Here is a 25,040-nt window from a genome sequence, read left to right on the forward strand (position 1 = left end):
TATCCAGTCAGTTTTAACTTGTGAATTTACAGCTGCATTTTACCTGTATTTGTTATATGTATTTAAATAATACTTTGTTTTACTTTGCTGTTTTAACTATGTTGCACCTTGCCTTGAACTGCAAGGAGAGGCAGATAATAAATTTATATATATATATATATATATATATATATATATATATATAATTATTACGCTGTAATGGAAAATTCCATAAAATACATGACTGCATGATGAAGTACTTTCTCTTGGCTTCCATAAATCTTTTGCAACTTTGCTTCACATCTCCCGAGCAGAAACAATAGCAGTAAGCTATTGACTTCAGACTCTCTGATAAAGCCTTGACTATGACCAAACAGAAACAATATTCAACCTAATCAACATGTGATTATGTGCAAAGACTTTATAATGCAATGGTAAGAACTTCAGCTCTCAACATTATTTTCCATTGGCTAAACTGGTCAGGGCCTGCTGGGAGCTGCAGTTGAACATCTGGAGGGTATTATGTTTTCTACCTAGTATTTAGGTATTCATTGCCAAATGGACAAGATAGATTTTTTCCCTCTCATTCAGAATGGATATTCTTATATCATTTGACTCAAATGGCTTATTTCAGTGTTTTCCAGAGAAGTTTTCAAAAACCAAAGGAGCATTTAAGCACATTTGATAATCAGCCTTACAACTCAGTTTACAACTTGTGAGGTCAATTATTTTTCTTCCTAGGTACTCAGGTAACTGATGACCTAATTATAAATAGAACAGCAGAAATTTCATCCAACACTCATTTCTAGTTATCTAAATAATAGCCTCTCAGATGTCATCATGAAACCACAGCTTTTATAGCACAGACAGATACTAAAAGTCCCCAATTTACAAACAAGATAGGGTATGTAGGTTTGTTCTTATGTTGAATGTATTTGTAAATCGGAACCGGTACATTTTTAAGTGTAACTCCAGCCATATCTATCTATCTAGCTATCTTTGAATAGCATAGGGAAGGGTTTAAAATCCTGTGGGGTTTGTTTTACTGCCAGTTCCCTTGTTAAGAAGATTTCACTGCACTTTCTATCTGTGTAACAATTGGATTTTGAAAAAAAGACTTATTGTGGAAACAAGAATTGGTGATAAAGCTTCAGTGGAGACACCTTTTCTCCATGATAACTCTTCAGGAGTGAATTTCCCTTCTGAGGGGTAGATTACTTTCACCCCTCTTCTTAACTATATGTTGTTTATAAGTCAGATGTTTGCAACTCAGGAACTGTGATGTGTGTTTTCTGGACCCACCCCCCACCCCCCACCCCCCCCCCACACACAATTCTCTAAATAATGTTATCTAGTACCACATTTTTTGGTTTTAATGTTATATTCAAACACATTCAAATCTGTGGAAATTATTTTATTGGAATGTTTCAATAATGTAAAGAAAATAACATAGCATTTACTTCCTTTAGACTTAGCAAAATAGTTAAGATGAAAGAACACTACTTTAAGGGCACATACAAAAATCTAAATGACATATCTTATATAACTTTCTTTCATTGAGGCATGACTGTTGTTGCAATTTCATTCAATCAGTCTCTGGACTACATATCATTTCCATTTCAAGTGAGAAAGATCTGATTCAGTACTAGGTGGAGCATTCTATTTGACTAAAATGGACATGAGTAAATGAACACAGGTGATTTGTCTTATTTTGCCTTGACGGAATCACTTGTGGCTGATTCAGAAGCAACAGATTTTGTGAAATAGAAGCAATCTTAGCAAAGCACTCAATTGTTAGCCCATTCCACTAAACATCAGGGCTGTCAGTGCCTTTGAAGAATAACTAGATCACATCCTATATTTAGCCCATCTAACATGATTGATTGCAGTATACCAGTATGGATAAAAGTAGATGAAATTTGTATTATCTCAAATATGAGATAAGATACAGGCATGAGATGAAGATGACATAAACCTTTGGGGAAAAGGGCTTTAAATGGCTTTTCAAAGATTATGAGATACATGATACAATTATATGGTTAACATTTCCACACCATATGTGCATATTTATGTGCTTGTGTGCATGTGGATGTTGTGGAAACTTTTCCCTGGAAATTATTCTGTGATGAGAACCTTTGAGATAAATAATCAATTGGGAATAATAAATGCTTCCTCTTTCCACTTGCTATCAAAGTGGAAAGAGGAAGGAGCTTTAGGACCCTTTCTACACTGCTATATAATCCAGATTTTCACTGGGTTATGAGAGTCTACACTGCCATATAATCCAGTTCAAAGCAGATAATCTGGATTTTATATGGCAATGTAGATGGGGCTAGGTTAGGACCAACTGGTATTTCCAGTATGTGTGATTCTTTATTATTTTCAGCAGTGTTTAATTTATACGGCTCACTTCTACTTTGCTGAAAAATATATAGAAAGAATGCCATGTGGGTCCTCAATCATGATTGAGAAATGGCATGCCATGAGCATCTGAAATGCTTTGTAGTGGGAATACAGTTGTATGACAGCATATTATTAGATCATACAAGCATGGAATAGATTGGGTTGTTGTAGGTTTTTTTTGGGGCTATATGGCATTTTCTCCTGACATTTCGCCTGCATCTATGGCAAGCATCCTCAGAGGTAGTGAGGTCTGTTGGAACTAGGCAAAAGGGTTTATATATCTGTGGAATGACCAGGGTGAGACAAAGGACTATTGTCTGCTGGAGCTAGGTGTGAATGTTTCAACTGACCACCTTGATTAGCATACAATGGCCTGACTGTGCCTGGAGCAAACTTTTGTTGAGAGGTAATTAGATGTCCCTGCCTGCTTCCTCTCTGTTGTTGTGCTGTTGCAATTTTAGAGTTTTTTAATACTGGTAGCCAGATTTTGTTCATTTTCATGGTTTCCTCCTTTCTGTTGAAATTGTACACATGCTTGTGTATTTCAATGGCTTCTCTGTGTAGTCTGACATGGTGGTTGTGAGAGTGGTCCAGCATTTCTGTGTTCTCAAATAAAATGCTGTGTCCAGGTTGGTTCATCAGGTGCTCTGCTATGGCTGATTTCTCTGGTTGAAGTAGTCTGCAGTGCCTTTCATGTTCCTTGATTTGTGTTTGGGTGCTGCGTTTGGTGGTCCCTATGTAGACTTGTCCACAGCCTCATGGTACACAGTAGACTCCTGCAGAAGTGAAAGGATCCATCTTGTCCTTTGCTGAACGTAGCATTTGTTGGATTTTCTTGGTGGGTCAGTTGAAACATTCACACCTAGCTCCAGCAGACAATAGTCCTTTGTCTCACCCTGGTCATTCCACAGATATATAAACGCTTTTGCCTAGTTCCAACAGACCTCACTACCTCTGAGGATGCTTGCCATAGATGCAGGCGAAACATCAGGAAAGAATGCCTCTAGACCATATAGCCCGAAAAAACCTACAACAACCCAGTTATTCCGGCCATGAAAGCCTTCAACAGTACATGCAATAGATTGTTTTAAGTGCTGAAAAGAAAGAAAATTAATTGAGCTTACCAACGAAGAGAAGAGTAAAAATAAGAGTGAGCTGGTAGACAGCATGGCCCAGAATGTTTTTCATCATGGTGCGTGAGATAAGAGGTTTGTTTCTACCATACGGCTTCCTTAGTAAGAGGGATTCTGTGGGAGGTTCCGTAGCCAATGCAAGAGAGGCAAAGGTGTCCATAATCAGGTTGACCCATAGCATCTGTACAGCTTTTAAAGGAGAGTCCTAAAGAGAGAAATTAAACAAAAGGAAATATATCTTCATACAAGATTCATTTGTTGATTGTTCTGAAACATTCATATAAAGTATTTCCTTGTACAAGTGCTTTTCAATTCTAATTTATTTTATAAAGCCTCTGGACATCTTTTTGAGACAGATTAGAGAGAGAACAAGTCAAACTTCAATAACTAGCAGGTATCTAAATCTGCACCTCAAGCAACAAAAGCCAATTTCCCAGTAGAGACATAAACCTTATCACACTACTGCAAAAGAATGAGGGACGATTAAATGTTTCATCTGATAATATATACGAACACAATAGACCCACCACCTGCAACTATAATAATGACAGAAGTTGGAAAATCTTAAAGTAACTATCAAATCAAAGAGATAGGAGTGTTTCTGCAAATAGAAGACTGGTTTAATTTGAGAAATGAATGGAATTTCAAGACATCCATTCTGCTTTCTAAATTGTCAAGGCTTCCATGGGGTTTTTAGGTATTCATTTTCAATACTATACAAAGAACCACTAGAAGGAGCTGTTTGCTCACTGAATCAAGAACAGGTAAAGTTAGGGAGTCAAACAGTGCCTCAGTACAGATCAGTTAAAGCAAACTAATTAACATCTCAAGCGAGAAAATACATTACTATTAAATGTATTTTATTAATTTATGGTGTGGATAATGGTCATTTCTTATATCATTCCTCATTGAGAGCTATAACAACTTATGGTATTCTGATATAACAAATAGAAATCAATTTATATTTTATTTTTGTAAATAACTGGAACAACAAATTCAGTTTTCTATAATCATATAACCAGAATCATGCTACTGTTTGAAGGAAAGTTTCTTACAATGAGCTACTATTATAAATAAAATACCTTACATTGCATATTTACAAAGGAGTCAATATTCAGTTGGATGCCTGTGTGCATAGGCCTCTGAAAAACAATGATATTCACTATTCATAGAGCGCCGAAGACCAAGGACAATCTTCCTGTGGCAATGCAGAGTTTGATGTCTCAGTAATATGGCAATCACTCCAACTATGGAATTGGGCTTGTAAAAGTAGTATCTGAGCAGGGCAGGGCAAAGTGGCATGACCTGTACCCGGTCACAAGTGAGTGATGGTCCAAGGAGCAAGTGCAAGGTTTACTGTGGAGACCTGTTGCAATTTGTTGTTTGACTGTCAGTTGCAGCTGGGAGGAGGGCTGGACACATCATCCTGAAGTACCCCACTTACCAATGTTGCAGAATTCTTTCATTTGTGGCAGCTGCATGGTTTCTAAATTGGGTTTTGAAATCAGATCAGGCAATGCAGTTATGATGTTATGGCTACGCCTCTGATGCAGAGTCTCAGCCAAACATTTAAAATAGGAGCTAAAATCTAAGATAAGACTGTAGATCACTTGGAGATGTGGATATAGTCTGAAAATCCTTAATCAGTGTTTATCTAGTCACTTTACCAAGGGATTAAATAATGCATGTTGGTCTATCAAAGACACCACATGGGTGCTCCCGGGATGGTGAAAAGAAAAAGAATTCGCATTTCAAGTTATCAAATTAGGGGTTTAGCCAAATAGAATGAAATGATTCCCTAAAGTGTTTGTTCCTGAGGTCTGCTTTCCTTTCCATCTAAATCAATATTTGGAGCTTTTAAAAAATGCTCTGCTGTGTCAGTAAACCCCCCCTCCAAAAAAAAAAAAAACCAAGGGGATTATGGTTCATAATGAAAAGCAAATCTCTCTCTTTCATCCATCCTTTAAATTGCACAGGTAAAATTGGAAACCATCACTTTTGGCAGCTGCATGTTCTCACTACTTCACAGTGCCAATCACTCTATGTTGCTAAGGTGCCTCTAATAATTATCTATCATCTACTGCACTGCACGATTCAGTCAAGTGTAAAAGCTCATTCTAAACCCCAGCTTAAGCATTAAACACACATTACGTTTGGCACTTGATGGAGTGAAATTTCCACTGAGGCTCTTTCTCATTCCTGATTATTCTTTGGAATCTAACAAAAATGCACATTAGACTTGTAAAAAGAGAGAAGTCAGTTGTACTTACTTACTTACTTAGGCGATCCCTCGTAGTCTGAGGATGATGGTCCTCCAAGAGTGGTAACCTGGGGGTGGATTCGTAGGTGGCTGTGGAGCCCTATTCTTGATCTGCATCTTCTCCCACAGTGAGGGCATCGGTTTCCAGGTGGGAGCCGGTCCTGGTCGGGGTTGGCTTGACACACCTTCCTCTTGGCACGTTTCTCTTTTTCGCCCTCCATTCATGCCTCTTCAAATTCTGTAGCACTGCTGGTCACAGCTGACTGCCAACTGGAGCACTCAAGGGCCAGGACTTCCCAGTTCTCAGTGTCTATGCTAGAGTTTTTAAGGTTGACTTTGAGCCCATCTTTAAATCTCTTTTCCTGTCCTCCAACATTCCGTTTTCCATTCTTGAGTTTGGAGTAGAGCAACTGCTTTGGGAGATGGTGGTCAGGCATCCAGCCAACATGGCCAGTCCAGCGGAGTTGATGGCGGAGGACCATCGCTTCAATGCTGGTGGTCTTTGCTTCTTCCAGCACACTGACATTTGTCCGCTTGTCTTCCCAGTAGATTTGCAGGATTTTCTGAAGGCAGCGCTGATGGAATTGTTCCAGGAGCTGCATGTGACGTCTGTAGATTGCGATGAAGATGAAAAATAAGGTTGGGGCAATAACACATCCCTGTTTGACACCTGATTCCACCTTAAATGGGTCACTTTGGGAGCCACTGCTGTCCAAGACTGTTGCCATCATGTCATCATGGAGGAGACACAGGATGTTCACAAATTTGTTTGGGCACCCAGTTTTTTGGAGGGTGGTCCAGAGAGCGCTGAGATTGACTGTGTCGAATGCCTTTGCAAGGTCCATGAATGCCATGTACAGAGGTTGATTTTGTTCCCTGCATTTTTCTTGGAGCTGTCGTGCAGTGAAGATCATGTCCATGGTTCCTCTGGAGGGGCGGAAGCCATTCTGGGATTCTGGGAGGGTGTCTTCTGAGAGGGGTAGAAAGCGGCTTGCAAGGATTCTTGCAAGGATTTTCCCAGCTGAGGTTAGAAGGGAGATACCTCGATAATTTCTGCAGTCTGTTCTTTCCCCTTTTTTGAAGAGGGTGATGATGGTGACCATCCTTGAAATCTGCTGCGATTTTCTCGGTCACCCACACTTTTTCTATGAGCTGGTGGAGTTGGCGTGTCAGCTTAGGTCCACCTTCTTTAAAGATTTCAGCAGGGATTCCATCAGGTCTGCTGACTTTGTTATTTTTTGTTGGCTGATGGCATTGCTGACTTCTTCCAAACTAGGCAGTGTTGCAAGCTCATCCCTGGTTTGTTGTTGCGGGATTTGTGAGAAAACCTCTTTGGCCACATTGGAGCTGCGATTCAGGAGGCTTTGGTAGTGTTCTTTCCAACGTAGTGCAATTGATTTTTTTTGTCCTTCAAAAGTTTGGTTCCATCTGATGAGCGTAGAGGCCATGGTTTCTTGGTCCATAGATGACCTTTGTGACTTTGTGGCCACAAAGGAAAGTCAATTGTCCACTTTACACAAGAGCAGGAGCAGGGACTTTAAATATTTCCTTCATCCCTTATTAGATGGCATAATTTGGGGGGAGGGTAGCAATTGCATACACATTCACAATAAATTTATGTGGATCCTAAGGAAGTTTGGAAATAATGTCAATGCTCAAAGGCAACACTTATTATCTGCATACTAATTATGAAAGATAGTAACAAGGAGTTCAATTCTAGATTGTGTAAAAATATTGGAGGCCTTTCATATTTTATGAAGGACAGTCAAGAGCAGGTTTGGACCAAAATCATTTTTTCTTGCTCCACCGCTTCTCAGCTAGGATTGGCAGCCATCACAAGACTAGCTGGTACATGTGAGGCAGGTCTCTATAAAACCTTTTATTGATGTTCTAAGCTCTTACAAGATCTCGTACCACATCACGAATAGTAAGCAACAACCACACATGTAATCCAAGTCCTTTCCTCTATCTACCAAATGTTCAAGGGACAGTCTGTTTTGAGTGTACTTCCTACATTCTGCCTGAGACACAAAATATGTACAAAGACTGGATATGAAATGATTTGTACCAGCTTCCCCCTCCCAGAGAGTAGCTAACACCAAAATTGCAAAGGCACCAATTCAAGCATAAAATGTTGTGAAGATTTTCCTAGAGAATCAATGTTAAGTATATTGTGTAAGCACGTAACTACTAGACTGTCACTTAGCACATGGGTAGTTGCTGGATCCATTGCTGCAGAGGAGGTAAACCCACTCTAAGTTTACAGCTGATCCCTTCACAACTGTTCTGAGTTGTCTGGGAGCTTTCTTGTTGTCAAATTTCTATTAGATTATAATCTAGTCCTGGGAGAGTTCCCATATAAGAGCACAGCTGCTGCAGAAGTATCCATAAAATCTAAAGATGATTTGCTCCCCTATGGTCATGCATATATTGTCACATCTGGTACAGGAAAATGTTTATAATCACAATAGTTCTGCCATCTTTATAATTTATGAATTTCTCAATTATACATTATGCAGTTTTGGAAAAAAAACCTACATTTATCTTGGATATTGGGTGAACACCAGAATACCATAGTAATTTTGTATCATTCTGTTGTTAGAAAGTAACCTTTAGTTTTTAAGTAGTCAATGAATGAATGACATAAAATAAATGTGTGCAATATTATTTAGCAATTATTTATCAAGATCCTTCAAGAAAGTACATTTGTACTCTTAATAGTTCATCCAATTCTTTTCTGTAATGATAATGCCTCCCTGGTTTCAGAAGCACAATTTATGCATGCACACTGCTCAGTCATACACACAGAGAACACCTGAACACAGAGGAAGAGACAAGAAAGCTTCAGCATGGAACTCAGCACTTGCTAGTTTTTCACATGGGGTCTTGCAGGGGAATCTTGCTCCTTTCAGGATTCAAAAATCAACCAAAGACAACACTTTATTTAACAACACACTGGACTAGATTTCAGTATTTGAAATTAGCAATCTGGCATGAAAACAAACTTACACTGTACCAATTACAATATAGCGGTTTTAGAAAACCTACCCAGCAACTGCACACAACAGCACCTAGCACGTCACAAGAGCGCACTAGATATATTTTAGTCCAGTATTAAACCATAGCTATTAAGATCGAATGAAAAATTCCCAAGAAAACATTGTTCATGTTGAACTGTTCCTTCATATTTCAAGTTGTTGTGTAAGGGGAAAATTGCCAATATTCCCAAATCCCCAAATCTTACCAACCAGGTCCTTGGCTGAACCACTTTGGATGAAGCAAAGTCCAAACAAGTTAGGGCAAAACGGGGTTTATTCGTATTGCGCAATAGGAAGATGGACAAGCAGCATAACACACAGTATGCCGGTACAAAATTGTCCACCCCGACTTGGGACGAACATTGGACTTATATACCTTACTTGTTGACAACTTTCAAGGTTCCCTTTTTCCCTTATTTAGATATAACATTAAGCAAACATTTCTTTTAACATAAACATGCCCCTTGTGGTCAACCCTGTGGTCAGTTACCAGTGAATTTGTACCCTGTGGTCAGTTGTTGTTTTCCAGAGGCCCATGGGGTAACCGTTACCTTGTGGTCAGCCAGTTCCCAGCAACTATGGGTTAATATATACCTTTGTGATCAAGTAGTTAGCTATGCTGGAGGAAGCCTGTCTTGGTCAACCATCCTGTTTACCAAGCTCCAGGCCCCTTGCAATGTTCCTTAAGCAGCCTACATTCCTAAAGCATCCTAGAAACCCCTAAATATGGCTTATGTCCCCCTCAGTTGTTGTTGTTGTTATTTGAAACACAACAAAATGAGTCCACAGCAAACAAGATCACTCTGCTGGCTGTTGTATTGGATCATACGTCGGACACTTCCCAAGTGTCTAGGACTGTGTGATGTATCGGTAAATAATGCATGCTGATCCCAGTAAGGTGGCCTTTTGCAGCTGGCAGATGGTAGTTTTGTCTGCGCCAATTGTGTTTAAGTGCAGGCCAAGGTCTTTAGGGTGATCACCACTGGGACCACCTTGACTGGCTTGTGGCAGTCTTTGCAGTTTGATCTTTAAATCCTCATATCATGTCAGTTTTTCCAGTTGTTTCTCTTCAATCCTGCTGTCACCTGGGATTGCAACATCAACGATCCATACTTTGTTTTTTAAACACGATCATGAAGTCAGGAGTATTGTGCTCCAAAACTCTGTGTGTCTGAATTCGGAAGTCCCAGAATAGTTTGACATGTTCATTTTCTGTAACTTTTTCAGGCTTGTGATCCCACCAGTTCTTTGTCACTGGCAGATGGTATTTGTGGCAGAAGTTCCAATTAATCATCTGATCAACGGTGTTATGCCTCTGCTTGTAGTCTGTCTGTGCGATCTTCTTGCAGCAGCTGAGGATATGATCTTTTTTATTTATTTATTTATTATTATTATTATTATTATTATTATTATTATTATTATTTGAAACACAAGAAGATGAGTCCACAGCAGACACTCTGCTGGCTGTTGAATTGGATCACACGTCAGACACTTCCCAAGTGTCTAGGACTGTGTGATGTATCGGCAAATAATGCTTGCAGATCCCAGTAAGGTGGCCTTCTGCAGCTGGCAGATGGTAATTTTGTCAGTGCCAATTGTGTTTAAGTGCAGGCCAAGGTCTTTAGGCACTGCACCCAGTGTGCCGATCACCAATACTACCTTTACTGGCTTGTGCCAGAGTCTGTGCAGTTCAGTCTTTAAATCCTCATATTGTGTCAGCTTTTCCAGTTGTTTCTCTTCTTCTTCTTCTTCTTCTTCTTCTTCTTCTTCTTCTTCTTCTTATTATTATTATTATTATTATTATTATTATTACAGTAAGGTCAGAGTGTTTTCCCTGAGATTTCTAATAGTTTAATAATTTTGCACCTTTGAAATTATTCCATGATTGAGCCTACTTTTTTTCTCCAGTATTGCTTTGCATGATCTGAGGTTCCACATTAATCCTAAAGGAGAAAAATAAATGCCTAGATGACTGGACTTCCTTCCTCCTTGAGGTAGGGGAAAAAGAGCTATCTGCTAAGCTACACCCATTGGGGTATGTGTGGCTCATTTCTAAACTTAAATGATTAAGTAAAACAACATTTCAGCATGCTTTGAAACTTTTGTTCCATTTATGCTTCTGTTTGATCTTTCTATATCAGGGGCTACTTAAAATTATTGGTCCAAGAGGAATTTTACAGTGTACTATATGCCACTGTGCTTCCAGGAATTTCGTAAAACTATCTGCCAGATCTCTCTACAGATTGGAAAATTGATGTAAACTAGCCTTGGGAACAGATTTTTCCCCATCTCCAATTTTATTTTCGCATCTCTGCTTATATTTAGCTGCAGTATCAACAGCAATATCTTGGGTTTTCAGTGCTCAGAGGAATGAAGGCCCTTGAAGAACAAAATAGTTATAACCTTTGGACACCTTGAAAAATTTAGAGGAGTAATTTGGGAGGAGTTTCACCTTTGTGGCGTCTAACAGAGACAGCTTCAGGTTTCACTTGGCCATATCATGATGACAAGGTAAACTTATTCTTTACAGTATACCTAATGACTTATTCATGAGTTTGCTCAAAGAGGCTGAATTTACCTAGTGCGCGAGAGTGAAAAGGGTCCACTGTGTTCATGCTTCTATACTTAAAACATTACTTTTTGAAATCTATGATATCATTTTTGTACAGTAATTGAACAGTAATGAAAATTAGTAAATGAAAATAAATAATACATTTAAGGAAGAAGTGTTTTGAGGGATGGAGGATATTTTTAACACATTTATCCATCATGGTCCCATTAGACTTTTGATATGTTTGATATGTTTTAATCATTTGAAAGACTATTTTAATTGATATTTATATGATGTTTACAGTTTTATAATATTGTGGTTTGCTAATATTGATATTGTCTAAATCTGGCACTGAATTATTGCCATAGTTTGTAAGCCGTCCTGAGTCCCTCTTCAGGGGTGAGAAGGGCAGGGTATAAGTACAGTAAATAAATAAATAAATAAATACATACATACATACATACATACATACATACGTAAGTTAATAAATGATATGGTGAATCACAAATTGACTTACCCCAGTTGTCATGCTCATAATTTTTGTTTAGGTTAGGTTCAGATGTAAAGTCTGAATGAGACCCATATATTAGGATCTATATGAGCTTTGCCATTGCAGAAAAAAATGTATAATGATTTGCTATACCTGCTGGTAATGGAATTGTGATGACATTTATCCATTTTGTTCACACATTTATTTATTTAGCCTTACCTGGGTAATGCAAGCCCCTGTGAAAGCGACAATCACAGCCACCACATTCACTGTGAGCTGGAATTGCAGAAACTTGGAGATACTGTCATAGACATTACGCCCCCACATTACAGCTTTCACAATACTACTGAAATTGTCATCTGTCAGGATAATATCTGAGGCTTCCTTTGCCACATCAGTTCCTGCAATACCCTAAAAATGTGGAAGAAATGACAGGAATAATTTAATAGAATGAGCAGTAATGATTTGGTGAAGAAAAACACGTCCAAAATAATTTGAGATAGCTGTCAATAAATAAAAGTTTTTGAGGATCATGGTACTCACTTATGGGCTTTTTGACTTCTTTTCCTTAGCAACAGTTCACTAAGGTGGTTTGAAAACTGAATTAGAAAATGTTAATAATCTGTAATATCTAAAGTTTGTCAAGATATCAAACCATGAGTTTGATATCAAACTTCTTACATTAGTGGTATTACTCTGAAATGTATGTATAGAAATTGGATGAAGCATTTATGACCTAATTCCATTCTAATGATACAGATTGAGTATACCTTATATGAAAAGCCCAGGACCAAGAGTTTTGGATTTTTTTGGAATGCCTGTGTTTGCCTAATGAGATATTGGGACCCAAGTCTAAACAGAAAATGTATTTATATTTCATATACAGCTGAAAGTAATTTTATACACCATATTTTAATAGTTTGGTGTATGAAGCAGTTTGTGTGTATTGAACCACCCGAAAGCCAAATGCTACTATGTCAGGCAACTATGCGGGCAATTTTAGAATATTTTGGATTTCCAGATAATGATTGTTCAACCTGTAGAGCTCATACGTTTATTTCACTATCTAGAGAAGTGGAACTGATCAGTGGGTTTACTGGCTGGGGGATTCTGACAGTTGTGCTCCACAAAAGTAACTTTTCATATCTTTGTTTTCCACAAAGAAAATGACATCTTAAAAGTAAAGCTTGCATCACACCAGTAGAAGGTTGGAGAAATAATATTAACTGCATATCTGGAGTTTGGGGAATATTTCACCCCACTCTAAAATGACCTATTTTCACACCACAATACCCCTATTACAACAAATGCAATGATAAGAGAAAAGGTGCAAGATATACCATTGCAAAGCCAACATCAGCTTTCTTAAGTGCTGGTCCATCATTCGTTCCATCGCCAGTCACTGCTACCACCTGCCTCTGTTCTACCTGAGTGCTGTCAATAATACCTGAAACATACAGCAAGATATTTTAAGAAATTACATTAAACGCGTTAAAGAAAAATGAGAATTTGATGCTGTTACCTGATGATTGGATGCTATTCCTTGATTATTCACATAGACAAAAACCTCTTCATAGATAGCCATTTTTAAAGTCCTTATAATTATATACATCTGTGGTCTACTTTCAGGCTACTTCAGAGATTTGTTTAATGTAGCCTGCTTTCTGGTAATTTACAGTACCTGTTTCACAGACAAATTAACGTCACAATGCAGTTCCCTATATCAGTTTGCTACTCCTTTATCAAGCTTTCTCTCCTTCCTTCCTGTTTATCATCTCTCTCATGCATAGGTTGTAAACCACAGGGGCATAAACTACATCCCTTACAGTATATAAGAAGATACAGCAAAAGCTAAATATTCTAGAAGCCATACTTTGCTTTTGAAAGCTGCCTTTGAAGTTAATATTTGGATTTGCTATGTGCAGCACTTATATTGCTTCTATAGTGATATCTGTTCTCTTGTATGAAATCTTTCATTCTCTCTTTCCCAAAGACATTTTCATGCAAATATCTCAGTATAGTCAGTATACTGAGAAAAAGCCAGCAGAGGGCATCAAAGTGTAAGTGAGGTTAGAGTAGGAGACCTTAGTGGAGTTAGGGGGAAAAAGCAGAAGCACAATTTCTTTAAAAGGCACATATAAATACCTAAACATTGGCTGAAATCAGTTAAATTTTAATGCTTCTCAAGACCAATGTTTACATACATGACAAATTGTTAAATGACAAATCAGCTTTTGGTGCTTTCTTTGGAAAAACAAAGCTCTGTCCTTTTAGATTTTCTATGCCAGAATTAACAGATTCCGGAGGACACATCCCAATGTAATTGCATAACATGTAATACTATACACTTGTTAGGATAATGAGTCAACAGTAGCAGGCACATTAGAGCATCACTTAAGGCTATGCACAGATTAGAGACAACACAAGCATGTGAGAAAAGCTGTTCACATGCAAGGTCCTTGAGGCTAGACCATGAGGTGGTAGCTTATTGAAAGAAACAACTGAATATCCAAATAATTCAAATAAAAATATTATTTAGTTAATAAGAAGTTCCACTAAATCTAACTGCTGTTTATGTTACAATATTTATATCAAAGCTAATTTTAGGGCAGAACCAGATTGCTTGGTATCCTGATATCATTCAGGCAAATTGTAATTAATGTAAACTCAATAGCAAATATAAAATACTACTTTAAACAAATGTTTGGGACTAGGTGCCATTTTATTTAAATTTATGAATTTGCTAACTATTTGCTGGCTTTGCCAGCCCTTTCCAAGATGAAATGAGACGGAAAATCTTTCCACCTAAGGAGTCCTTGTCATGCAAAAAAGAAATGGTGTGCTAAATTTGAAAAGCTCCCTCCCCATGGCAAACTGTATTATGACTAAACATTCAATATATATAGAAGGATTCCTTTGAATACGTATGCATGTGGTTCTTTTATTTATCCAACAGCACTTCTTACGCATCAGAGATGACAACCTGATTTGCCCTTCAATCAGTTAGGATACACACACTTAGTCCAGAGAAGTTAATGTTTCAAGTAATTTTGTGCAACTTTAAAAGGACTTCAGAAATACAAAAGCTAAAATATGTTCCCAAGCAAAGTACAAAAAGAAATCTTCTTCCACTAGACTGGCTAATTGACTCTCTGCTCTGTGTCCTCACAGCAGCTCTAACTATAGTTATATAAGACATTTCAGCTGTTCTCCTGGAGTTTGTTATATAGTAGAAAAGAGAAACCAAGCATTGTCAGACACGCATTCTAGATTTTAAGAAATCTGATTTTCAGTAAACAGTGAAATGTTGAATGTTATTCAGTGATACTAAAAAAAGGATAGAATTTAATAATAATAATAATAATAATAATAATAATAATAATAATCTTTATTTCTAACCCACTCTATCAGCCCGAAGGGACTCAGGCTGGCTTTCAAAAAAGGCAGACATTCAATGTTCCATACAATATAAAATAGCATCTTAAATTAACATTTAAATAAAATTTAAAAACAGATAAAAACAACTCTCAACAAGCAAATAAACTATGGCTTCATCAAATGCATTAAGCAGTTAAATTCTGTTTAAAAATAACAGCATAAAAATCTAAAAAATATAAAATGAAAGGTGATGCTACAAGTAGGTGGATACTAGTAGGGTAATCATTCAGGTAGGGGCCATGAAATATTACGCAACTTCCTCTGAGAATAATGGATGAGGTTTTCTTAAAAGTGAGATATTGAAAGCACAATTTCAGATGGTTCCAATCAGGAGGAATATGGGTGATGTCTAAAGAAATAAGATAGAAGTCTAAATAAGTGTCATGGGAGCTAACACTTAAAAGAGGCATGTAAAAGAAATCAAAAGTGGGGGAACCATCAAATGAATAGCAAGTGTGTATGGGAAAAAATCAGGAAAAATCAGAACATTCTCAAGCTTGTTAAAAAGGTTAAAAACAATAAAAGGGCTCTTTAAAGATATGTCTGTAACAAAATGAAGAGAAAGAAATGGAGAAGGTAGCAAGATGTTTACAGGGGACAGAAAAAAGGCAGAACTACTCAACACCTTTGTCTCAGTCCTCTTGCAAAAGGAAAATAGTGGAAAAAATCTGGGGAAAATAGAGCAGATGATGCAGAAGTGGAGATGAAGAATGGAATAGGTAAAGAGGCAGTACATGGTTCCTGGCTATTCTCAATTAATTCAAGTTTTCAGAGACAAATGAATTACATTCAGTTATAACTGGAAGACTTAATCTCAGTACCATAGGCAACAGTCTTTGAGTGAATTTCTGGAGAACAGGGGAAGTCCTGGCAGACTGATGAAGGACAAATATTGTCCTCATTTTTAAAAAGAGGAAAACATTATTGCTTGGTTGACATCAATATCAGGAAAGATCATAACATAGGCAGGAATGCCATGAACACTAAATACTAACTCGTTGTTTTAAAAAATAATAAAATAAATCACTACAGATTATTTTTTATCTTTTTATGATAGTAATACAGTTCTGGTATATGAAAGGAACTCTGTAGATGTAGCATATCATGATTTCAGTAACGTCTTCTACATGTTTCTCCATCATATTCTTATATACATGTGGATCAGATGATGCTATTGTGAGGTGGATTGGAAATTGGTTAACTGGGCAAACTCAAAGGTTGATGCCCAATGCCCCCCCCCTTCTCCCAGGAAAGAAGTGACTAGTGGGGTGCCACAGGGTGTCCTATAACCAGTGCTATTCAACATCTTTGTCAATGACTTGGATGACGGAATAGAAGGCATGTTTATCAAGTCTGCAGATGACACCAAATTGGGAATGATCTCTAACACCCCAGAGGATAGCATCAGAACCCAAAATGACCTTAACAGAGAGTTGGGCCCAAACTAACAAAATGAATTTCAACAGGAAGAAATGTAGAATATTACACTAGGCTGGTTGGGAGGATGACACCTGGCTTGACAACAGTATATGAGAAGGGGGTCTAGGAGTCTAAGTATAATAAGATGAACATGTGTCAATAGTGTGATGTGGGATCTATAATAGCAATACTCCTATGTATACATCTTTGGTTAGACCTCACCTGGAATACTGTGTCCTGGGCACAATAATTCACTATAATTTTTAATCTTTCCATGGATTTTAATATGTGTATTTCACATAAAATTATAATGATGATGTTGATGATGATAATAATGATTATTATAGAAGGATACTTTCAAGCTAGAATGTGTTCAGAGGAGGGCAACCAAAATGATAAAAAGTCTAGGTATCATGTCCTATGAGGGGAAGCTTAGGAGGTGAGTATGTTTAGCCTGGAGAATAGAAGGTTAAGGGGTGAAACGACAGATATTGAAAGATGTCATATGGAGAAAGGGGTAAACTTGTTTTGTTCTGCACTAGAGACTAGGACCAAAACATTAGGAAAAACTTCCTCTCGTAGTAAGAGCTGCTACACGGTGGAATATACTACTTTGATTGTGTGTTCCTGCATGGCAGAATAGCATTGGACTGGAAAGCCTTTATGTGATTTCCAACTGTACGATTCTATGATTTCTGCCAAAATCATATACTAAAGGCACAGTAGTTATAAGACACCAAGTAGCTTAACTAGAAGAATGAATGTTCAGAGCTGATTAGAAGATTTTCTATTCCAATTATTAATAATCCTGCTAGTTGACATTCTTTAAATAGAAATGCTAGAATTAGAATAACATAATGTTAGGTTTTTTACAAACATGCATCTGTGTAGCTTTCAATAGATTGTTTTCCAGTCGGCAGCTTACTCCTCAACTTCATAAAGAAACAAGAAGCCCACACATTACACCTGTTACTGATCATGCTGAAACTATTATTATCATTAATTTATGGTGCAACATCAATGTAGGGTGCACATTACAAAGCAACATAAGCAATAAAACCGGTCATTGGTAGGGAAGGCAACAAAAGGAAAGGAGAGAGTAATACAATAAGCCTCCTTTACCTTCATAATGGATGGAGATTGGAACTAAAAGATAGAGGTTAAACCCAAGCCTTCTTGGAAAAGCTAATCTGCACTTCTTTCTAATAAAAGACACATTTTCCCAAGCAGTCATAATGACAAAAGAGATACTTAAATGAGCATACAAGAAGGGCAAGTAATGTACACATGCAGGTAAACTACATTTACCTTTGACCAAAGTGTGTTTGTCAGTGGGAGACGAACGAGCAAGAACCCGAAGTTTTGGCCAGATCTTGTCAATGCGTTCCTGTTCAATCTGAAAATAACAATGATGACAACCTTTCAGAAGCTTTTCAGTATTCCAGTATCCTGCTGAAAATGGATGGCATTAAGGTCAATGCATTTCCCTACACTATATCTTGCCTATTTTCCTGCAAGAGCTCCCCAAGATTTTCTGCTATTCTTCATTTATAGCTAAACTTTACTCCCATTGTCAGGAATTATCATCCAAGCAAGCTTGATTTTGTCATTTTCATCTGGGCAACACCATCATATTGCTTTGTCTATCTCAGGCTTTTCCATTGTTTTGGCAAATATGCTTCTGTTCTGATATATACCATCAGCACCAACCTTTCTAAGTGTCATAAACATACAGTAAGCTAACTAAATACAAATGATGGAATACAGAGTAGACAACTGCTGGCATGTTTATATGAACGCACTAAGGCTGCAATTTGGTCCATACTTACTTAACTCTATGAGACTTGCTTCCAAGTGTATTTTGAGTCTATACAACATTTAATTTGAACCTCAGATCTATCTATCTTAATTGTGCACAACAGAATTTGAATCATCATCAGATCTAAAAATAAAGACTAGAAAAACGACGGCATTAGCTTTGGTAGTTCATGAACCATAGCCATATCATTTATGGCATGACTTCAAAAGAGTCATGACAGTATGCGGCAACTAGATTTTTTAAATCTATTAATGTACTAGGGAGTCATTTTTTTTTAAAGCATTGATATTCATAGAACAAAGACAGAGTATTATTTAGGGGATTGAGCTACAGTAGACTCTCAGATTCGCACTCATAGGAATTGGTAGATGCAGGATAAATGCAGTTTCTGGTTGCTTGAGAATTACTATTAAAATAGGCCTAACTAATACTATACCACATGCTACACCATATCTCAAACTCTGTATTGACTTGCTATTAATATTGAGATATAGTCATTAATTATGGAGCCCCCGGTGGTGCAGTGGGTTAAACTGCTGAGCTGCTGAACTTGCTGATCGAAAGGCCACAGGTTCAAATCCAGGGAGCAACTTGAGCTCCCGCTATTAGCCCCAGCTTCTGCCAACCTAGCAGTTCAAAAACATGCAAATGTGAATAGATCAATAGGTACTGTTCTGACAGGAAGGTAACGGCGCTCAATTTAGTCATGCCAGCCATATGACCTTGGAGGTGTCTACAGGCAATGCCAGCTCTTTGGCTTAGAAATGGAAATAAGCACCACCCCGCAGAGTCAGACACAAATGGACTTAATGTCTGGGGAAAACCTTTACCCTACCCTTTACTATAGTCATTAAAGGCAAATAAAGACAAATATAAACTTAATGTAACCCAGCTTTTCCGTATTATAAAAACAGCTTCCTAAAAGGCAACCCGAACTCAAGAAGTACACTAATTCTAAAAACTAAATTACTATGTCACGGGGAGGACTAGTAATTAATGATAAAGATATTCCTTGTTTTGCTTGAATAAAACGGTAAGGAAGAATGATATTAATTTAAGTTTCTATATTTATCTAACCTTGAATTCATGCAGTTAAGGTTACTTTTATTTCTGTGCTTTCCCTACTGAAATACAAAATTGTTCTCCTGGATCAACGTTGTAGATAAATTTTTTACAAGACGTTTTCTGGATTTGCTTCAATTTCATCTTAAAAATCTGGTAGAATTTCTGTAAGAAATTCTACTAGAATATTTAAAAAGTCTTGTGCCCAACACAGTATTGTTATAGAATGAAATGTAACATATTTATACAAGTATGATAGTCAGATCTGTCAGTTTCTTAATTGTGGTTTGTCCATATTTTGTCAATACAGGTACTGTTGGCACATACTTCCTTCATCTCCAATATTGTGTTTAAATCATTTACTCCCACCTTTCCAGTTTCTCTGATCTGGTAAACTCTGATTGAATTCTCACTCTAAGGACTGCAAATTATAATTTGGTAATCGAAACACAAGAATAACCTGTGATTTCTATAAAACTGGATATATCTCATTAAACCAGAATGGAAATGGAGGAGAAAACAGACAAAGATAATACTTATTCATATAAAATCAAACCATAATTTGGCATTACATGTATACCAATCTAGTAAGGCAAGTGAAATGTTCAGACACAATGCCATCTCTTCCATACAGAAAACAGTGATAATGTGACACAACAGATTTCACTATCCTCATAAAATATAAATAATTATATAGATTCATTTGTGTTCTATTTTGTACATGACCTACCTCTCCCTTTTCATTTCTGATTCTCCGGTTAAACTCTTTCCCCTCAATGCAGAGGAAGTCTTCTCCGGGGTGAATGATTCCACACTTTATGGCAATGGCACGTGCTGTATTGATGTTATCCCCAGTGACCATGCGGACTGTAATTCCAGCTCGCTGGCACTTCCTTATGGCTTCTGGGACCTAAAAAAACACATTGAGATTGAATGGAAATGCAAGATGCTACAAGAAACAATCTGATTAGATTAAAATAATAGAATATCACAGTTAAAAGGGCCATCTAGTCCAAATTCTGCCATGCAAGAACATACTATCAAAGCACTTCTGACAGATGGTCATCTGAAAACCTCAAGAGAAAGAGACTCCAGCACACACTGAGGCATCCCTTCTCATTTTCAAACAGCTCTTATCATCAGGGAGTTCTTCCTAATGCTTAGCTGGAATCTTTTCCCCCCTGTAGATTCATATTAATTAATTATATATATATATATATATATATATATATATATATATATATATCAAATGCTAAAATGAATAACATGAAACCAAACATGAAGTTTCCATCTTCTTTAAGTTTATTTTGGTGCTTAATGTTACACAGGAAAGAATATACATCCGATAAAAATCTTGTTTAAATAATATTTGTACAATTCAGCATGTTACAAAGTTTCTCATGGAATACCCAGCATTCTGTTATCAGATTAATTATGTATGTGTGTATGCCTGTCATGACTTAGGCAAGAAATGCAGATTTTGTTTGCCATTGGTTTACTTTGAAATACAGACTACTGCCCTTGGTATTCCTTGGTAGTCCCTTTGCCAAGTATTCACCCAGACCTAAACCTGTTGCTTAGCTTCCCAGATCAAACTGCATTTGGTGCCTTCAGGGTACTTATGCATAAGCATCAGTCTAATTAGTCTTACTTATTTTCATGCCCATTAGAAATAATGAAATGCATAACGAATAATGTGTTTAGTTTTTAAAAGTGATTAACATCCCACTGTGATTAATTCACAATAGAACAAAATAGAATCATTGAGTACCTGATCAATAAATGTAAATGTCACAAAGTATCAAATCACCAGTTAAGCTATACTAAGTAACCAATTACTAAATCATATGAGATCAACAATTCCAATAATAATAACATTAAAAGGAAGCATCAATTGATATTTTCAATATATATTATTACTGTTTTACTATCGGTAGTTTAATCCCTTATTTCATTGGTTGGAAAAAGTGCAGCCCTCAGACCTATGTGGTCCTCGGGGTCCAAAGTATTTTGTTTTGAAAGTTTTTAATAATAATAATAAAACTTTATTTATACCCCACCACCATCTCCCCAAGGGGACTCGGAGTGGCTTACATGAGGCCTCACCCATCAATACAATATACACAATATAACACAAAAACACAATAGAAAATCAGAAAAAATAACCTAAAATACAAAACCAATGTGTATGAGCAACATAACAATATAAAATCAAGACATTACAACATTAAAAATTAAACAAATTAATATTTCTCCAAATTTACCCAAATGCATTATAAGGAGTGTAGAAGAGATTTCAACCATGTTTGGGGCTCCCTGGGTCCTCCATAGTAAAAAACCATTTTTGAAAAAAAGTTAAAGTTTTTTTTTGTCTCCAGATGCATCTATTGACTGTCTTGATGTTTTTCAAAGATGAAAAACCTCATAGACTGTTGAATTATAGTACATGTATCTTTTCCATTTATGTCTAGAACCATAAAACAGGTGATCACCCAACTTATAACACAGAACCACTATCAAGTAATGAAGTGCAATTTAGAACACACCTAATTTGTCATATTCATATTCCATTTTATCTCCATAGAGCTAAAGGTGGGTTACATTTTGTGTTCTCCGCTCTCCTCCCTTTCATAAACTACTGTGATATAGGTTAGGTAATAAGTGATGGATTGTCCCACCATGATCACTGTTTAAAGATAAGCAAGGAACTGCACTGCACCACTCCATTGCTAATACAGTACTCTGTCCCGTACAGCACAGCAAATGCACTCCTAAGTCCTTACACTTAAAAACACAATTTGATGCTGAGTTTAGTAAAGCTTATGAAGAGATCTTATGGACTACAGCTCCTAGAGAATATCCTATGGTAATGGTTGTTGGGAAAAATTGGGAGCTGCAGTCCAGGTGTGCATCTACACCATACTTGAACAAAATACAGCTCCTGGACTGCTCATAGCCTGTCAAAGGATATAAGGTGGCTTATGATGGCTGCCAGACAGAGCACACCCTGGGCAAAAATGCAGTTTACATCAATACTGCCTTTCCCGCTGGGAACCCAATGGCTGCCACCCAAATTATCTCTAATGGCCATCAGTACGGTGATCAGCAGGAATGAAACATCAAAAATGAGGTAGTAGACAGATTATCTCCTACCTGGGGCAAGACAACCAGACCGTGGCCTGGATACTGACCCTCTATCCTCAGACTGGGACCCAAAGCTGGGCCCAGACCCCATCACCTCTTCCATGGTTGTAAACAGGCACCCCCACTATTGCGCTTTGTCCAATGCTGTACTCAAAGGCTCCGAGATGCCACTGGGTAGATAGGAGATGCCATAGAGTCAAGTCGGCTAGCCGACCAGCTGTCCCTCTTCTGCCTGGCAGCTTGGGCTCCTTTGGTAAGCACATGGAGTTAACGTGTGCTGGGGAATGGACATACCGGGGCATAAGCAGCAGAGGCTCAATACTATGAAATCATGGGAATTGTAGTTTTACAAGGGTTTTAGCCTTCTCTGCCAAAGAATGCTGGTGTCTCACAAAACTACAACTCTCAGGATTCAATAACATGGCAGTTACAGTGGTGTCGAACTGCATTAATTTTATTATGCTGATACATCCTTAAAAAAGATAACTTTTCTGATGTCTGATTTAAACTCATATAATTTTCCCCCGTATGAATATAGTCAAATGGTTGGATAAAGTGGTAAACTTGAAGATTATTTTCCTAGGATAATAACTCATGGAGAATACGAAAGTTCTCAACACAACCTTTACAAATATTTCAAGACTATATGTATATTGAAGTCAAGTTCTTTCTGTAAGTAATATGTCTTCAAGCTATATGAAAATAAAAAAGAATTCTTAAGAAATTCTCTTCAATATGTAAGAATAACAGGGCTATTGAGGAACATTTAATTTCATGTAATTTATTGCAATAAACCTGTTTTCAATACAGATGACAAATTTATTGCTAGTACTATACAGTAATAACCACATTATTGGAGCACTTTTCTCTATAAATTTAGTTGCTCTTTCAGATCAATTATATGTGTAATAATCCATGTATGTAATTGAAAAGCAGCTATTAATAAAATATATCCCATGCATTAAATATATATTTCAAATTAAATATGTATTAAGGATTTCTTTGTTTTTATAGTGTGTGTGAGAGGGGGGCATTTGGAAAGATCTTTACATATACAAGTTGACATTCTATTGGTCAGCTGCAATGAAAATTGACTTGTACCTCTAACCCAGGGGTCCTCAAACTTTTTAAACAGAGGGCCAGGTCATTATCCCTCAAACTGTTGGAGGGCCGGATTATAATTTGAAAAATACATGAATGAATTCCTATGCACACTGCACATATCTTATTTGTAGTGCAAAAAACACTATAAAGTAATACAATAATTAAAATGAAAAACAATTTTAACAAATATAAACTTATTAGTATTTCAATGGGAAGTGTAGGCCTGCTTTTGGCTGATGAGATAGGATTGCTGTTGTTTTTGTGTACATTCAAGTTGTTTCAAACTTAGGTTGTCTCTGAGTGAGGGATGGTTAAATGACCTTGGAGGGCCACATCCAGCCCCCGGATCTTAGTTTGAGGACCCCTGCTCTAACCCATATAAAAGATGGGGATAACTGTAATTTTTAATTCCACTTCAATACTTAATAGCTTTTTTGCAAGGCACTAATCTACCTAGATTTCTAGTCAAAACAATCTTTGAAATGCCAGTCAGCAATTCTGGACCTGCTCCTGTGACTGCAGGTTTGCCTGACCTATATGTATTTCAAGAGGCATTCCAGGAACATGACAGAATACAAACATATAGGATGTCATTTTCAGTATGCAGTAAAAACAACTGCGGACCTGTCTACGCACTACAGGACTCACAAGTCTGCAATCCTGACTACAAAGTATGGGCAACCAGTTATTAGACATTTTAACTGAAAACGTCACAGCCCCTCTGTTTTGTCTTTCTTTGCAATGGTGATGCCATTTCTTTCAATTACTTTGAATATGAGAGAGAATTTTTGGATCTGCAGACTTAAGACCTTTGCATTGCATGATCTCAATCCAGTAGGTAAAGCAAAATACCATCATCCACTTAAGAATATTGGTAACGGATTATTCTAAAGTACAACCTCAAATTCATAGTATGTTTGTTTTTAGCACACAAAGAAGATGAAAGCTGAAATGTTTTGCTAATTTATTAAGTTATATTTGTTAATCATTGATTTATATGTATACACTAGGCCTGGCCGGTTTCGTTTCGTTAATTCGTAATTCGTTAATAATTCGTTAATTTTTCCAATTACAAAACGATAACGAACCATTCTGGAGCAATCATTAAAAAAAACGAATTTTTAAACACGTTTTGTAAATGCTTCGTATTTCGTTATTGTATTCATTTTGTTATTGTTCTGAGGTCGTTTCGTTATTATT

General features: G+C 37.1%; 1 protein-coding gene across 20 annotated transcripts in view; it reads right to left on the reverse strand.

The window, feature by feature from the left end:
* The window catches only part of ATP2B2 (ATPase plasma membrane Ca2+ transporting 2), a 572,092-nt gene that overhangs the window by 26,666 nt on the left and 520,386 nt on the right, over positions 1 to 25,040 (reverse strand). For all 20 annotated transcript variants that reach the window (XM_067463583.1, XM_067463578.1, XM_067463579.1 and 17 more), the window contains 5 exons: positions 20,323 to 20,502; positions 18,020 to 18,107; positions 13,195 to 13,301; positions 12,074 to 12,265; positions 3,507 to 3,720 (listed from right to left, as the gene is read on the reverse strand). In XM_067463583.1, the coding sequence (XP_067319684.1) occupies positions 3,507 to 3,720; positions 12,074 to 12,265; positions 13,195 to 13,301; positions 18,020 to 18,107; positions 20,323 to 20,502 (781 nt within the window). The remainder of the gene's footprint in view (positions 1 to 3,506; positions 3,721 to 12,073; positions 12,266 to 13,194; positions 13,302 to 18,019; positions 18,108 to 20,322; positions 20,503 to 25,040) is intronic.

The sequence above is a fragment of the Anolis sagrei genome, chromosome 2 (assembly GCF_037176765.1).
Source record: "Anolis sagrei isolate rAnoSag1 chromosome 2, rAnoSag1.mat, whole genome shotgun sequence".
In the NCBI taxonomy this organism is placed as follows: domain Eukaryota; kingdom Metazoa; phylum Chordata; class Lepidosauria; order Squamata; family Dactyloidae; genus Anolis; species Anolis sagrei.